This window comes from Heterodontus francisci, chromosome 37, assembly GCF_036365525.1.
Source record: "Heterodontus francisci isolate sHetFra1 chromosome 37, sHetFra1.hap1, whole genome shotgun sequence".
In the NCBI taxonomy this organism is placed as follows: domain Eukaryota; kingdom Metazoa; phylum Chordata; class Chondrichthyes; order Heterodontiformes; family Heterodontidae; genus Heterodontus; species Heterodontus francisci.
Window position 1 is genome coordinate 20,478,152 of NC_090407.1, and position 18,131 is coordinate 20,496,282.

Here is an 18,131-nt window from a genome sequence, read left to right on the forward strand (position 1 = left end):
CTCAGCAAAGGGTTCAATACAGCAAACAAACAAGAAAGGGGAGAGAGGACAGCCCTGTCTGACTCAAGATTGGATCGGGAAATTTTCTGATTCCCACCCATTGATTGAGACTGCGCTACTGATGTTTGTGTAGAGCAGTTTGATCCAATTGCAGATTCCCTCCCCAAACCCCATTTTAGAAAGCACGTCCATCATGTAGGTGTGTGATATCCTGTCAAAAGCCTTCTCCTGGTCCAGGCTGATGAGGCAGGTGTCCACCCTCCTGTCCCGTACGTAGGCGATCATATCCCTGAGTAGCACGAGACTATCAGAGATCTTCCTGCCAGGTACAGTACAGGTCTGATCGGGGTGGATCACCAACTCCAGAGCAGACTTGACTCGACTGGCTATGACTTTGGACAGAATCTTGTAGTCAACATTAAGCAGTGAGATGGGCTGCCAATTTCTGATTTCTGCCCTCTCCCCGCTTCCGCTTGTAAATGAGGGTGATGATGCCTTTCCTCATGGATTCTGACATGCTGCCGGCCAGGAGCATACTCTCGTATACTTCCAGCAGGTCCGGGCCGACCCAGTCCCACAGGGCCGAGTACAACTCGACCAGTAAGCCGTCGCTTCCGGCAGTTTTACTCGTCTCGAAGGACTCGACGGCCTTTGTCAGCTCGTCCAGAGTTAGCGGCTTGTCCAGTCTCTCCCTCCTGCTGTCATCTAAGACCTCTGTGATAGATGACAGGAAGGACTGGGAGGCTCTGCTGTCTGTGGGCTTCGCGTCATACAGCCCAGCATAAAAGGATTTGCTGATCCTTAGTATGTCGGACTGCGAAGACGTTACCGAGCCATCTTCTTCCTTCAGGCTGCTGATAACAGAGCTCTCTCTGTGTACCTTTTGGAAGAAGTAACGCGAGCACGTCTCATCCTGCTCGATGGAGCGGACTCTGGACCGGAAGATGTTCTTGGAGGCCTCCTTGGCAAAGAGCGAGGCCTGCTGGCTCTTCATCTCTTGGAGGTCCTCCTTGACCTCGACCCCCATCAACTGCAGCCGGAGCAGATGTAGCATACTTTTCTGGAGTCGGGACATTTCCCTCTATCTCTCTCTCGCCCTCTGAACACCTTTGTGGATGAAGAACCTCTTGATGTTCTCCTTAATCACTTCCCACCAGTGAACTGGAGACTTAAAGAGGGGTTTCACGGTCCTCCAACCTTTGTAATCCCTTTTGAGTTCCTCAACGTTCTCTGGGGTCAGCAGTGTAGCATTGAGCTTCCACGTCCCTCTGCCAACCCGCTGGTCGTCCTGTAAGTGACAGTTGGCCAGTAAGAGGCAGTGGTCGGAGAAGAACACCGGCTTGACGTCGGTGGATCCGACCGTGACGGGACGGGACACAAACAGGAAGTCAATCCTGGAACGGGCAGACCCGTCCGATCTTGACCATGTGTATCTGCGCTGCACTCCGTCTGCAGGTTTGCTGAAGACGTCGTGCAGTTTGGCATCTTTAACTGTTTCTATGAGGAATCTGGACGTAGCTTCCAGTTTGCTGTCGTCACTGCCAGATCGTCCAGCCGCATCGATGATGCAGTTGAAGTCACCGCCTAGGATGAACGGCCTGGACGTCGCCAGCAGCAGTGGGAGCTGCTGGAAGACGGTCAGCCGCTCGCTACGTTGTACCAGGGCGTAAACGTTGATCAACCGGAGTGGAGCGTTGTTGTACATTACGTCTGCTACGAGGAGGCGACCGCCCACCACCTCCTTAACTTCGGAGATGGTGAAGTTACCTCCCCGCAGCAGAATACCCAGGCCGGAGGAACGGCAATCATTACCCCCTGACCAGATCGATGGCCCGTGGGCCCACCATCGCGACCACTGCCTGTAGGTGCTGAGGTGTGGTATTCCACACTCCTGCAGAAACAGTAGGTCGGCTTTGATCTTGGCGAGGTAATCCAAGGTTGAAACACATCGCGTAGTAGATTTAATGCTACGCACATTAATGGAAGCAATCTTTACACCCATTTTTTTAAAGTTAGTTGTTGCTTCCCATACCATTTGTCCTTGCTCGTCCCAGTCCTTCGGGATGTTCCTGCATACCCATCGTGTGAGCAAGCTGTTTCACAATAGTTGGGCTCAGAAACCCCTCCTGGTTTTTCATGCAGGGGTTGTTCCGCTGGGGTGACATCGGGGGGGTCTTGTAGGCAGCAAAGATTGGGTTATCCTCTGCTGCTTCCATCTGTTCCTCCTCGAAAACATCACTGCTCCCGGCCTCCCGGAGCTGAGGTGCGCCAGACGCGTCTTTGCTCTCGGTGTCCCGGAGCTGAGATGCGTTGGCCACGTCGTTACGTGTGGCGCTTTGGGGTTGGGGAACGCTGGGCCCATCACAGCTTCCAGTGCCCGGGGGCTGGGATGCTTTATCTTCCATCTCCTTGGAGTTCTACCGCCTCTTTTGAAGGGGCTGTCGCTCCAGCATTCCCCCGTCCAGTGAAGAGAAGCTGTTGCAGTCTGATTCAGAAGGTAGCCTCCTCTTGCCACTGGTTTGAGTGGTGGCCTGTTCCGCTTTTGGATGTTTTTTCTTTGTGGTTTTCCTCTGGACCTCTTGCCACTGACCTGTTTGTCCATCCGCTGCCTTCTCCTCCATTGATTCTGCCTGTGGAGGAGGGGTTTCCGGGCGCTGGGTAGGTGCTGGGTCACTGGTTTCAGCTGCCTCCCCTTCCTTCTCCTTCTCAGGCTGAAGTTCCTCACTGCGGAGAAGGTTGCTGGTCTCCTTTCGAACACCGGACGCCTTCGTCGAACCTTCTCCCGGCCTCTCCTTGGACCTTGCCGTCTGAGCATAACTGAGGCAGCATTTGGGGCAGGTTTTGTAGAGATGGCCTCCCGCACCGCACAAGTTGGGCGGCACAGTGGCGCGGTGGTTAGCACTGCAGCCTCACAGCTCCAGCGAGCCAGGTTCAATTCTGGGTACTGCCTGTGTGGAGTTTGCAAGTTCTCCCTGTGTCTGCGTGGGTTTTCTCCGGGTGCTCCGGTTTCCTCCCACAAGCCAAAAGACTTGCAGGTTGATAGGTAAATTGGCCATTATAAATTGCCACTAGTATAGGTAGATGGTAGGGAAATATAGGGGCAGGTGGGGATGTTTGGTAGGAATATGGGATTAGTGTAGGATTAGTATAAATGGGTGGTTGATGGTCGGCACAGACTCGGTGGGCCGAAGGGCCTGTTTCAGTGCTGTATCTCTAAACTAAACTTAGTCTGCTTACAGTCCTTGGTCTGATGGCCTTCCTCCTTGCAGTTCTTGCAAACAACCATGCTGCAGTTGGCCGCCACGTGACCAGATTTGCCACAGGTGCGGCAAACTCTGGGCTGCCCAGCATAGACCAAGAAGCCTCGACTTCCCCCGATAGCGAAGCTGGAGGGAGGGTAGATGATGGCTCCACTGGGATCGACCTTCAAGGTCACCTTGACCTGCCGCTTGCTGGTCCAAATCCCAAAGGGGTCCTTGACATCAGTGCTGCTGCCGGCCACCTCGACGTACCTGGCGAGAAAGGTGAGTACATCCACCATCGGAACATGGGGGTTGTAGAGGTGAATCGTCACCACCCGGTCCCGTTGTGACGGAAGCGTGAAGAGCAGTTCCGCTGTGAGGATCGACAGTGGCGCCCGGTCCCCTTTCTCCTTGAACGCCTTCAGGAACTTGATGCATCCCGCCACGTTCCGGAACGTCACGTCGAAGTATCCACTGCTGGGGAAATCCTGCAGGCAGAAGACGTCCGTCACTTGAAATCCGCAGCAATCGAAGAGAATTTTCTTGATGAAGAAGGTGCGATCGACCGGTGCATCTCCTTCCTTGTCCTTCACGACCACCCGAACGGTGTTGCGCACTCCCTGGCCCGAAGCTCGAAGATTGGTTATCGCCATTTTACTCAAAGCTTCCCCAGGATCAAAAGGCAATGATCATGGTCTCTTCTCAATCAAGTAAGCACTGATAAGAACAGATACTACACTTGATCTTAGCCAAAAGGCCGAGAAGCGATAGTGAACTTAACTTTTTTTTTCCTAAGCCAGTAGGAAGCCAAACAAGGAGGATTTGCTACTCGATCTAGTAACAGGAACGAACCAGAGCAGATAATAAGTAAAAGCAAAGGAACATCTAGGTAATGGTGACCATAAAATAATACTATTTAGGATAAATAATTGAGAAGGATATATGTATGACAAAGACCAGAGTAATAGGCTGGAGAAAAGATGATTTGGAAGGACTGAGAATTGAACTTGGGAAAATAAAATGGACAATAATATTGGCAAACAATGATGCAGAACATCAATGGGAGATACTTAAAACATTGTTCAGAGCTCGGGAAAAATATATTATGCTAAAATAACAAGAACAAACTAAACACTAATGAGACACCATGGATAAATAAAGACATAAGGAAAAATTGAGGATAAGGAAAGAAATATACATTAAATACACAACCAACGGGGCACAACATGGCATGGGAGAATACAAAGAGACAAGGACAGCAGTCAAAAAACAACGAGAAAGACAAAAAGGATCTGAAATTAACTTATCAAGGAACATAAAATAAATAAAATATTCTACAGGTGCATAAATAATAAAAAAGGAAAGTTGGGATGGGAATAAGGCCACTAAGGGACAGTCAAGATAAAATCACAGCACCAATAGTAAAATAACAGAAATATTAAATAATTATTTTGCTTCAGTATTTACCAGGGAGACAGAACAGGTGGTTGTGACATAGGAAGATGAGATTAGAAATTATATATTGCATTTAAAATAAAAAGGAGAAATATTAAATAAATTAATCAAATTTAATGAGGTTAAAATCTCAGTCAGGATGGATTACATCCATGCATTTTAAAAGAATCTAGAGAAGAGAAAGCAGAGGCACTATTACACATATTTAATAATTCATTCGAAAAAAAGAGTGTTGTGCAGGGGATGGCAGATAGCTACATACCTATCTTTAAGAAGAGATAGAACATGTCCAGGGAACTACAGACCAATCAGCTTAACATTGGTAGTAGGAAAATAATGGAATCTCTACTAAAGAAGAAAATAGAAAAGTATCTGGAAACCAAACATATAATAATGAATAGTTAACATGGACTTCAAAAGGGAAAGTCTTGCTTGACCAATCTCACTGAATTCTTTGAAGAGATAACAAACAGTAGATAAGGGTAATGCAGTAGATGGAAGGGGGGTAAAGCTTAGCTTTCAAGATGGCTCCTGGGCTGGAAGCTCCCTAGGAAGCTCCCTTGCTGTTCAACTCTATCCATGGCCATCTGCTCCCATCCCTAACGTTTTCTCCCCCAATCTGCCCTCTTAAACTGTTTAAATTCCCCTGGCTCTTTAAATCAGTTCATTTTAGCCCTATCTAAAAGTTAACAGTTAGTTTAGTGTATGTTACCTGGGCCCACTGCCCTCCCCCAGCCACACCTGCTCTTTGTTTTCTCAATGAAATTAATCCGGATGAAACTGACGAGAACAGCTGCCGATACTTTAATCTCCGATCCTGCTGTCTTCACAGTCCAGAGTGTCTGCAGCCACGGCATGCGGTAAGTCCATTGAGGTGAAAAAGGAGCTGCGGGACCCGAGAGAAGTCCTGTGAAAAGGTGCCCCGAACACCCAAAACATCCACGAACGGCCCCCCCGGCCGCAACTTCAAAGCGCCCGCGGGAGATGGCTCGGAGAGCATCTGCAGCGCACTGTCGGCAATGCTGCATGCCTTTATTTAAACCACTGCAAAAAAAAAACCCTTAACAAATGTAATCACCTCTAAGTCTGCCAAATGATGCTTCACCTCCCGAAGGACGTGGATGAGCTTTCCGGACGTCGATGGTGGGCACTGAGGAAATGGCTTATTACCTGCACCAGATTCCACCCCCCCTCCCCCCCCCCCCCCTTTACCCCCCTTCCACCCCCCCCCCACCCCCGTCCCCTTCCCTGCTCCACCCTCTCAGCTCACCCCCTCACAACCCCGTCCCAGCCCGCCCCCCCTCGCACCATCTTCACCCCGCACCCCCTTCCCCTGCACCCCCCCCCCACCCCCTCCCTCTACCCCTCCCCCTTGCATCCCCTCCTCCCACCGGCACCATCCTACACCTGTGTAGGGGCCCCAACAACCCCACTGCCTTGTGGGCGTCTCGGGAGAGACCAAGGCTAAGGGAGTAAACCCTAACAGAAAATCCGGAGCGGAACCCCGTAGGCGGTCATGTGTCACCTTTGGCATGTTTCCGGCAGTTCCTGCAGCCATACTGGTGCCAAACGTCGTGTCCTGCACTCCTTTGGACCCCACCAGAAAGGCCGAGAGGGGGGTTTTGACGACTGGGCAACTCTCAACCTCCATAAATTTGCCCAGGCATGCGCCATGGAGAGGTCACTCCATAGTTGCCTCACAGCGACTGAAACAACACGGAAGGCAGCAGTTACGGGTTATAAGTCCAGATAAATTGGCGTAGAAACTGGGCGCCACGGGTTGCCTTTGTCGGTGGGAGAGGTCATTGCACCTCACTGGACAGCTACCGCCCGCCTCAAACCGGGCAGCCCCCGGTCAATAAGGTTCTGTCCCGCCACAGTCTGCCCGCTTCAATGGGTGCTTGGAGCTCAGGGTCATTGCCCGAAAGGTGGACTGATACACCGCACCAAACAACATGAAAAAAGGAAAGAAGGTACCAGCCCTTCGCTTTGCAAGCTGGAACGTCAGAACTATGTGTCCTGGCCTGTCGGAAGACCTTACACAAATCAACGATTCTCGGAAGACCGCCATCATTAACAACGAGCTCAGTAGACTCAATGTGGACATTGCAGCACTTCAGGAGACTCGCCTCCCCGCGAGTGGCTCTCTAGCAGAGCAAGACTACACCTTCTTCTGGCAGGGCAGGGATCCTGAAGAACCAAGACAGCATGGAGTGGGCTTCGCCATCAGAAACTCCTTGCTCAGCATGATAGAGCCTCCCTCAAATGGCTCGGAACGCATACTGTCCATCCGACTGCTCACCACCTCTGGTCCAGTACACCTACTCAGCATCTATGCTCCAACACTCTGCTCCGCACCTGAAGCTAAAGACCAGTTCTATGAACAACTCCATAACATCGTTAGCAGCATCCCCAACACCGAACACCTATTCCTGCTGGGGGACTTTAATGCCAGGGTTGGGGCCGACCATGACTCATGGCCCTCCTGCCTTGGGCACTATGGCGTTGGAAGGATGAATGAGAACGGGCAGAGACTGCTTGAGTTGTGTACCTATCATAACCTCTGCATCACCAACTCGTTCTTTCACACTAAACCCTGTCACCAGGTTTCATGGAGGCACCCAAGATCACGTCGTTGGCACCAGCTAGACCTCATTGTCACAAGGCGAGCCGCCTTAAACAGTGTTCAAATCACACGCAGCTTCCACAGTGCGGACTGCGACACCGACCACTCCCTGGTGTGCAGCAAGGTTAGACTCAGACCAAAGAAGTTGCATCATTCCAAGCAGAAGGGCCACCCGCGCATCAACACGAGCAGAATTTCTCACCCACAGCTGTTACAAAAATTTCTAAATTCACTTGTAACAGCCCTTCAAAACACTCCCACAGGGGATGCTGAGACCAAGTGGGCCCACATCAGAGACGCCATCTATGAGTCAGCTTTGACCACCTACGGCAAAAGTGCGAAGAGAAATGCAGACTGGTTTCAATCTCATAATGAAGAGCTGGAACCTGTCATAGCCGCTAAGCGCATTGCACTTTTGAACTACAAGAAAGCCCCCAGCGATTTAACATCCGCAGCACTTAAAGCAGCCAGAAGTACTGCACAAAGAACAGCTAGGCGTTGCGCAAACGACTACTGGCAACACCTATGCAGTCATATTCAGCTGGCCTCAGACACCGGAAACATCAGAGGAATGTATGATGGCATGAAGAGAGCTCTTGGGCCAACCATCAAGAAGATCACCCCCCTCAAATCTAAATCGGGGGACATAATCACTGACCAACGCAAACAGATGGACCGCTGGGTTGAGCACTACCTAGAACTGTACTCCAGGGAGAATGCTGTCACTGAGACTGCCCTCAATGCAGCCCAGCCTCTACCAGTCATGGATGAGCTGGACATACAGCCAACCAAATCGGAACTCAGTGATGCCATTGATTCCCTAGCCAGCGGAAAAGCCCCTGGGAAGGACAGCATTACCCCTGAAATAATCAAGAGTGCCAAGCCTGCTATACTCTCAGCACTACATGAACTGCTATGCCTGTGCTGGGACGAGGGAGCAGTACCCCAGGACATGCGCGATGCCAACATCATCACCCTCTATAAAAACAAAGGTGACCGCGGTGACTGCAACAACTACCGTGGAATCTCCCTGCTCAGCATAGTGGGGAAAGTCTTTGCTCGAGTCGCTCTGAACAGGCTCCAGAAGCTGGCCGAGCGCGTCTACCCTGAGGCACAGTGTGGCTTTCGTGCAGAGAGATCGACTATTGACATGCTGTTCTCCCTTCGTCAGATACAGGAGAAATGCCGTGAACAACAGATGCCCCTCTACATTGCTTTCATTGATCTCACCAAAGCCTTTGACCTCGTCAGCAGACGTGGTCTCTTCAGACTACTAGAAAAGATCGGATGTCCACCAAAGCTACTAAGTATCATCACCTCATTCCATGACAATATGAAAGGCACAATTCAACATGGTGGCTCCTCATCAGAGCCCTTTCCTATCCTGAGTGGTGTGAAACAGGGCTGTGTTCTCGCACCCACACTTTTTGGGATTTTCTTCTCCCTGCTGCTTTCACATGCGTTCAAATCCTCTGAAGAAGGAATTTTCCTCCACACAAGATCAGGGGGCAGGTTGTTCAACCTTGCCCGCCTAAGAGCGAAGTCCAAAGTACGGAAAGTCCTCATCAGAGAACTCCTCTTTGCTGACGATGCTGCTTTAACATCTCACACTGAAGAATGCCTGCAGAGTCTCATCGACAGGTTTGCGTCTGCCTGCAATGAATTTGGCCTAACCATCAGCCTCAAGAAAACGAACATCATGGGGCAGGATGTCAGAAATGCTCCATCCATCAATATTGGCGACCACGCTCTGGAAGTGGTTCAAGAGTTCACCTACCTAGGCTCAACTATCACCAGTAACCTGTCTCTAGATGCAGAAATCAACAAGCGCATGGGTAAGGCTTCCACTGCTATGTTCAGACTGGCCAAGAGAGTGTGGGAAAATGGCGCACTGACACGGAACACAAAAGTCCGAGTGTATCAGGCCTGTGTCCTCAGTACCTTGCTCTACGGCAGCGAGGCCTGGACAACGTATGCCAGCCAAGAGCGACGTCTCAATTCATTCCATCTTCGCTGCCTTCGGAGAATACTTGGCATCAGGTGGCAGGACTATATCTCCAACACAGAAGTCCTTGAAGCGGCCAACATCCCCAGCTTATACACACTACTGAGTCAGCGGCGCTTGAGATGGCTTGGCCATGTGAGCCGCATGGAAGATGGCAGGATCCCCAAAGACACATTGTACAGCGAGCTCGCCACTGGTATCAGACCCACCGGCCGTCCATGTCTCCGTTATAAAGACGTCTGCAAACGCGACATGAAATCGTGTGACATTGATCACAAGTCGTGGGAGTCAGTTGCCAGCATTCGCCAGAGCTGGCGGGCAGCCATAAAGACAGGGCTAAATTGTGGCGAGTCGAAGAGACTTAGTAGTTGGCAGGAAAAAAGACAGAGGCGCAAGGGGAGAGCCAACTGTGCAACAGCCCCAACAAACAAATTTCTCTGCAGCACCTGTGGAAGAGCCTGTCACTCCAGAATTGGCCTTTATAGCCACTCCAGGCGCTGCTTCACAAACCACTGACCACCTCCAGGCGCGTATCCATTGTCTCTCGAGATAAGGAGGCCCAAAAAAGAAAAAAAAAAAAAAAAGAGTAGATGGAACATATCTCGATTTTTAAAAGGCCTTCATTAAGACACCATACAATATACTAATGAATAATGAATAATGTCAGAGGACAAGTAGCAGAATGGATAGCTGCTTTCTGTCTTGCAGCCAGCTCAAGAGTAGGGGTAAAAGGAAGCTATATAAGAGTGGTAGAAGGTGGATAGTGAGGTCTCACAAGGATCAATGCTGGACAATGGTTGTTCACAATTTATATCAACAATTTAGACTTTGGAATCAAAAACACAATTTCTAAATTTGTCGACAACACCAAATTGTGTGTCTGTGGGGGGGGGGGGGGTGGGTGCGATTGTCAACACTGAGAAGGACTGCAGCAAGTTACAAGAAGACACTAATGCACTTAATGAATGGGCAGACAATTGGCAAATTAATTTCAACATAGACAAGTATGAGGTATTAATTTTGTAAGAAAATTGCTTGGAAAACAAGAATTTAAATGGGGTAGAGGAGCAAAGCCATCTGGGAGTACAAATACACAAATTATAAAAGTTGCAGTGCAGATCAATAAGGCCATAACAAAAGCAGACCAAGCCCAGAGGGATAGAATTGAAAATAGAGAAGTTATTCTAAACTAGTATCAAACCTTGGTTAGACCATACTTGGAGTATTGCATGCAATTCTGATCGCCATTTTATAAAAAAGGATGTAGAAGCACTGGAGAGGGTGCAAAAAATAATTACCAAGATGATACCAATTTGAGAGATTATACCCATCAGGAAAGGATGAACAGGCTGGGTCTCCTTTTTCTTGAAAAGAGAAGGCTGACCGATGACCCAGATGTCTTTAAAATATAAAAGTTTTTAATAGAGTAAACACAAAGGGAGTGTTTCCACTTGTGGGTAAGAGCTAAGCTAGAGGACATCAATATAAGATAGTCACCAACAAAACAAATTGGGTAAAGAAGTTGCTTCTGAATTTCCTGAGCGTGGTGAGAATGTGCAACTCGCTACCACAGAATGATTGAGGCAAATAGTATAGATGTATTTAAGGGGAAGCTAGATAAACATATGAGAGAAAAGGGAATAGAGGGTTATGCTGATAGAATTAGATGAAGGAGGATGGGAGAAGGCTCAAGCAGAACAAAAACGCCAGCATGGACAGATGGGTCGAATGGTCTGTTTCTGTGCTGTATATTCTACATAAGTTTATGTGACACTTTCAAATAACATACTATACTCTAAAACAAATGCATCTATTCCATTAGCGTAGAAGTACTTGCTAAAGTTGCATCACTTTCTAGGTAGTCTCAATTCCCTGAATATCTGTCCCAACGAGCATTGGGTAACAGAATTTTTCTGTTTCTTGTATCTTTGCCCTCCTCCCACAGAAGATGTTGGCAAGGCCTTTGTCATGGGATTAGACTAGATAGCTCCATTATTGAGCTAGCGTCAGTGCATGCATAATGGGCCAAGTATCCTTCATCTGTGTTAACAGTTTAACAATTGTTCTTGGGCTTATAACATTTGATGCCACAAGATTTTACCTCCTGCCCTGATTGCACTGGCCTTTATGTCAGGTGAGTCACACTTACCCCCTCAACCTCTTGCTCTTTATAACTTGTTAGTGTCTAGGCAGGAACTTCGCTAATCCGGTGCACATATTTTTCATTTCATCCCGATGTTGCATACTTATTGTTAATTTTACTATTAGTAATAATTTCACCTGTAGTTATATCAGTGTTTTTTTTTTAAAAAGGAAAAATAATTTAATAAACAACTTCATTTTCAGTTTTGTCATAGACTCATGTTCCAGAGTTGAAACATTAACTAGGTTTTTCTCTCCACAGATGCTGCCTGACCTGCTGAGTATTTCTAGTATTTTCTGTTTTTATTTTGTTTACTAGCTAACCTGAATGCTTAGTTCATAAAGGTAGTGTGGTAATTAGCCATACAACTAAAACATCCTTCAATTGGGCACCTTACAGCCTTCCGGAGTCAACATTTAGTTCAACAATCCAAATAATCTTCGATCCCATTTTGTTGAACAGCAGATGCTGGTAACAGTTCTGTTGCTGCCATTTACAGGTCCTCTAGACCAATCTTTTGTTTCTTTACTTGTCCCATTACCACTCTTTTTGTCTTGCACCATTTCTTTTGTCATTTAATCAGTCCGGCCCTCCACCCTATCCCAGGCCTTCTCTTTTGTGGATGATGGCAATCCATCTATGTGAATCTTTCTTATAAGGCCAAAATCTAAGCTTGCTTTCTGCAGTCATTGCAACTATTGGACACTACTGCGATGGGTTTGCTGGGTTTCTCAGGCCAATCCTGCACCACGGCGATCAACTGAGTAGTCTTCTGCTTTATCTGGAGATCAAAAATGGACCGTGTCCACAAGGACACGATGTTCAAACCTCTAAATAAAGGGAGAAAAAACGTACCCAATGTCACCCTTATCCTGACAGCCACCTGTCTGCAACTGCATCAAGCTGTGCATAGATCCCCGGTACGCAAACACCAAGTGTCACTATGTGCTGAGCTTCTATCTGTCTGCAGTGTTACGAAGGATGGGTCTGGCCATATTGCTGCGGAACGCTCCATTCAGTTGGACTGTGCTGTACCACCTGTCCCTCGTGGAAAAGTTTGTTCAGAAAAACACCTTTGACCACAAGTCCGTCAGCCAATGGTCTGCACGTAAAGTCCTCAAGCCCCTGTGGGAAAAGATGGTGGATCCTATCAGATGGTTCTCCGAGCAGACTGTCAAATTCATATGGCAGAATGCCTCATCGCCAGAACTTTCAAACAAGAACTATGACGTAGCTTGGCTGGTGATGAGAAGGGCCCTCCCTGTCACATCCTTCCTGCATGCCCAGCGTGTCACCACCTCAGAATGCTGCCCTTGAGATGGCTGCGGTGGGGAAGGGACCATCACCCACCTCCTTCTGGAATGTGCCTTTGGAAAGCAAGTCTGGAAAGATGTGCAGTGATTTTTGTCCAGGTTCTTCCCAAGCAACTCCGTAACGCAGGCCTCAATGTTCTATGGGCTGTTCCCAGTTCCAGAGATAAACATCAACTGCTGCTGGAGGACCATCAACTCAGTGAAATACGCACTTTGGTCTGCCCGAAATTTGCTGGTCTTCCTGTGCAAAGAGCTGCGCAGGACCGAATGTTGTAGACTGGAACATTCCAAGGTCCAAGATTACATGTTGAGGGATGCACTAAAGCTTAGGGTAGCCGCTGCAAAGGCTGAATGGGGAAAGGCCACTTTGTAAGGTTCTCCAAGGGGCTGGAACCCATGTACCCCTTTGGGCTATCTGCACCACGTAATGTTTTGGTATGTAATGCAAATGTACAGTGTAAATATAACCTGAAATGGCAAGGGTAGTGAGGCACCTCATGTACTGTATTGAAAGAAACTGATCTGTATTGCACTTTATGAAATGTCCAGTTTGAATTGTTTTGTAATGTATTTTTACAAATTTTATGAATAAAGTATATATATTTGGAAAAAAAAAGATGGGATTTCTCAGGGACCCAGGTGTGCCCTCAGACACAAACTAAGGTCAGGAGGGAGGGAGCAGGCAAAAGAAGCACCTACCACCCCACTCCCTTCAGCCCGGTTTGATCCCCATTGGAATAGGCTGTAGCTACTCGATTTGGGCAGAAACCCTGTAGAAATGGTCTTTAACCAATTTTCAGTCTGTCCACTGTCACTGAGTTCCATTCCAAGAATCACTGAAGTTCCAGGCATTTATTTTAAGCTCTTGAAGATCCTGACTCTTGTCACACAAGCACCATCACCACTTCAGTATCTCATTAAAATGGTCATTTTTCATGTGTGCAATCTGACAGGTTATTCAACTATGGAGGGCATCATAGTCAATCTAATCTTTTACTCATCCAATCAACAACGTTCCAGCAGACATCACTGGATAGTGATCAGGAAGATGCTGGAACATTAGCTGATTCTATCTTCCTTATACCAGGGTGTTGAAGCAATTGGCAGCATCCCAACTGCTGCCTCAGCTGAGATCAGTTAACAGCAGATCGAACCTGGGATCTTCTGCTCTGTATTCTTCAGTAATGCTGTAACCCTGTACACCAGTGGGGGAGCTCTGATCATTTTTTAAAACTCTGTACGATGATCTAATGAAACCATAGATTGGTTAATGTTTAGTTTAGTTTAGAGATACAGCACTGAAACAGGCCCTTCGGCCCACCGAGTCTGTGCCGACCATCAACCACCCATTTATACTAATCCTACACTAATTCCATATTCCTACCACATCCCCACCTGTCCCTATATTTCCCTACCACCTACCTATACTAGGGGCAATTTATAATGGCCAATTTACCTACCAACCTGCAAGTCATTTGGCTTGTGGGAGGAAAACGGAGCACCCGGAGAAAACCCACGCAGACACAGGGAGAACTTGCAAACTCCACACAGGCAGTACCCAGAATTGAACCCGGGTCGCTGGAGCTGTGAGGCTGCGGTGCTAACCACTGCGCCGCCGTTATATACAATAATGTTATAACTACTTCAGGGAAGTAGTTATATAAAAAAAAAATTTTAGATGTTGTATAAATGAAATGTGCGCCTGGCATAAATAAAAGGTTATCCCATGTTTATCCTGCATCTGGAGAGCAGTCTCGTCCAAATCCTTGCTTTTTATTTTTTCCTGATGTGATAGCGTTATGCAGTAATTTAGCTGTGTCTTTCAGAAAACATTTCAAAGGCCCAAAAGCAGATTAGATGGCTGCTGAAGACGACGACAAGCTGTGATATTTCTGTTTCACTAAAGCAGACACACACCAACCACCTTGGACCATTTCCAAGTTATTTGGTCACTTTCCTGGTAAATAAAGGATGTGACATCATGAGCTGTTTGCTTTTGGTACAGTGCATTACTGTTAACTGCATCCCACAGAGATTTATTCACTCAGGTGCTGAATCAAGGCCTTTAACTCAGAGCCTGTGCAATGTTTCACTGTAAAATTACAAAACTTTTTTCTAGGACATCAGCATAAAGGCATAAAACACTGTCAATTCTGCATATAGAACTAATGACTGAAGCAGGCAGATTGATTTTCACTATGTCTGTTGTGTTTGCATAGTTACAATGCAGCACCTCTTATTACAAATCCCACTTTAGCTCAATTGGTAAATGTTTTGCCTGGTACGTTATTGAGTTTTACAGACAAAGAAGGTCCCATGTCCCATTCTCTGCTGAGTTAGCTGTTCTGATCTACATCTGGGACTACAATAGAATTAGCCTCATTATCCTGGAGCTAGGAAATAGAAAAAAATCAGCCATGCTGCTGAAAAGTCTGCAACTATGGACAGAGGAGAATATAGGATCAGATGAACTTGTGATGCCTTCCACTTTCAAATAGCCTGCCAACATTCATTTCAAGCCTCACCCATGAAGAATGATAAATTAAATGACATGAAAGCATACCCCAGCAAGGGCCATTGCTTTCAGGACAGAGGGGTAAAAATTGGAACACAAACAAATAAATACAGCTTTCTTCTATAAATAAAAACAAGAAATGCTGGAACCACTCAGCAGGTCTGGCAGCATCTGTGGAAAGAGAAGCAGAGTTAACGTTTCAGGTCAGTGAGCTTTCTTCTTTGCAGGTTTATTTCTTCAATTCTATGTTTCCCTCGCGTCACACCAAAGGATTAGCTGAAAGACTGGCAGACACCCTGCTCCTAGATATAAACCAACATTACTCTGTTATTGGAGTGGCATAGCCTCCAATTTCCCTGTTTCTGACTGCTCTGTTTGGTGCTTTCCCCAATGTTGTGATAACTCTGTCACGCATTGAGCATAAACCCTCAACCTGGCATTCACTGAGTGGTGTCCATGCCACATAACCTCATCCAGGTAAATCCTTATCTGTCCTGGGCCTATGTCTACAGCATTGTGAAAACATGGACATGCCTGTGCATCTGGAAAGGAGGTCAACAGTTTCAGCTTGCCTTGGATTTTCCCCTCGGTGTTGCTCCATCATGAAGTTTAGATGCATTTCAAGGCAACACTGTAAAATTAAACTAAGAATGAGCACATTTATCTTGGCAACCTTTTGAAGACCATCAATTGGTCATATATCAAATAGCAGTCACCATTTCTAATGTCTCCATCCAGGCTACTTTGTATTGCTCTTCAAAAAGGAATGCTTCTCCACTCGATAAAGGACTACCCTTCTGTGTAGCATCTCCTGCAACAGGACCTCCAAAACTGCAACTTGGAAGGATGCAATTCATCATGCTCATCTTGCTGCAACAGTTTCTATCCCTCATTATCAGTGTTCTTTAAAATCCTGCTGCTACCAGATAATAATCCCCCCCCCCCAATATTCCATATGCTGTGTGCATGGAGCACAGAAATATTATGCAAAGAAGCTGAATTTGCATTAGCATGCAAAGTTAACTCATAGCTCCACCGTAACATTCAAAGAGCAGCATTCCATTGCTCCATTGCCAGGGGACGCATTACCAGCCCTTACATTCAACACTGGTGCAGTCTTTTGTACAACGAACCTTGCCCATTCTCCTTGGTTTTTCAATTTTAAAAATGTAGTAATTGGTCAGAATTCCCACCAATGGTATTTATTGTTTCTGGCATAAGAATGAGATACAGGCACTAAAATATTCTGAACTGAGACTCAAGGGTAGCAGTAAAAATATAACTGCTGCAGTAAACAAAAACAATAAAATGGGCATAGATGAGTTTGTCTTCAGAATTTTGAAATAACATATTTCTATAGTACCTTTAACATAGTAAAACATCCCATGGTGCTTTACAGGAGCATTACAAAACAAAATATGACACTGAGTCACATAAGGAGATATTAGGTCACATGACCAAAAGCTTGGTCAAAGCGGCAGGTTTTTAGGAGAGTCTTAAAGGAGGAAGGCGAGGTGGAGAGGTGTAGGGAGTGAATTCCAGAGCTTGGTGTCTAGGCAACTGAAGGCACGGCCAATGGTAGAGTGACTAAAATCATGGCGGCTCAAGAGGCCAGAATTAGAGGAGCACAGATCTCTCAGTGGGTCGTGGGGCTGGAGGGGATTACAGAGATTGGGAAGGGTGAGGCCTTGGAGGGATTTGAAAATAAGGATGAGAATTTTAAAATCAAGACATTGTTTGACTGGGAACCAATGTAGGTCAGCAAGCACAAGGGTGATAGGTGAACAGGACTTGGTGTGAGTTAAGACACAGGCACCAGAGTTTTGGATGACCTCAAGTTTACGGAGGATAGAATGTGGGAGACAAGCCAGGTATGCATTGGAATAGTCAAGTCTAGAGGTAACGAAGGCATGAATGAGGGTTTTTAGCAGATGAGTTGAGACAGGGCAATGTTGCAGAGGTGGAACTAGGCGGTCTTAGTGATGGCGCAAATATAAGGTCAGAAGCTCATCTTGGGGTCAAATGTGACACCATGGTTGCAAAGACTGGCCTAATCTCATACTGTTGCCAGGGAGAGGGGTGGAGTCAATGGCTAGGGAATGGGGTATGGAGTGGGGACTGAAAATGATGGCTTAAATATAGTACATATACAGCACTATAAATTATCAAAAGACAGTGAAAATTTCTGTCCCTTTTAGAGTACCCCATTGAAACAGATGTATTCATTGTTACTGTTATGACTTTGGTCATTAGAAATCACTCTGAATCAGGAAGTTATTGTGCATTATGATCCCTATATCTGTAGAAAATGTCCATTTCAAATGAGACTGCTGTACAGTTATTTAAAGTAAAATAATCAAATTCGGAGTATACCTCCCTCAGGAATCATAATCTACTAAAGCTGGATTTCGTAGTTGGGATCCATTTGATACAGGTTTGCTGAAGCGCTTCAACGCTTGCAAACACGTGGTTATATTTTGAGTCCCAGGGTAATATAGTCAAAACCATTTACTCTGAGTGAGTGTGCAATAGTTCTTAGTTGGGTATGGCCAATAATAACAGGAGCAGAGGTAGGAAAGCTCCCTTTTGCACAGCCTAGGTAGGCATTAGAGATAGCTCTGTATTCCACAAATGGAGCTGGAAATCTCCTACCAACAAAGCTCCTGAGTTCTGCTCTGCCATTGTGAGAAGGCAGCAGGTGTGGAAGATAAGATAGGAAGAAATCAAATAGAAAATAACCTCTGTGTTCATCATGGAGGTCAATTTCAAAGCAACACTGATAGAAGCCTGGGAGCATGTCATTCACCTGCCTTCATTGTCAGGGATGACAGT

At 46.7% G+C, this 18,131-nt stretch overlaps 1 protein-coding gene and 1 pseudogene across 10 annotated transcripts in view; both read right to left on the bottom strand.

Annotated features, from left to right (window-relative positions):
* Positions 1-18,131, bottom strand: part of zgc:154075 (uncharacterized protein LOC556929 homolog) — a 232,261-nt gene that overhangs the window by 199,041 nt on the left and 15,089 nt on the right. Inside the window, exon 1 of one of the 10 annotated variants that reach the window (XM_068017228.1) lies at positions 2,033-2,112. The exons of the other annotated variants lie outside the window; for them this stretch is intronic. Coding sequence (XP_067873329.1) covers positions 2,033-2,035 — 3 coding nt within the window. The 5' untranslated portion in view covers positions 2,036-2,112. Of the gene's footprint in view, positions 1-2,032; positions 2,113-18,131 lie in introns of those variants that run through there. 10 annotated transcript variants of the gene reach the window in all.
* On the bottom strand, positions 3,903-4,011 carry LOC137352289 (U2 spliceosomal RNA; annotated as a pseudogene).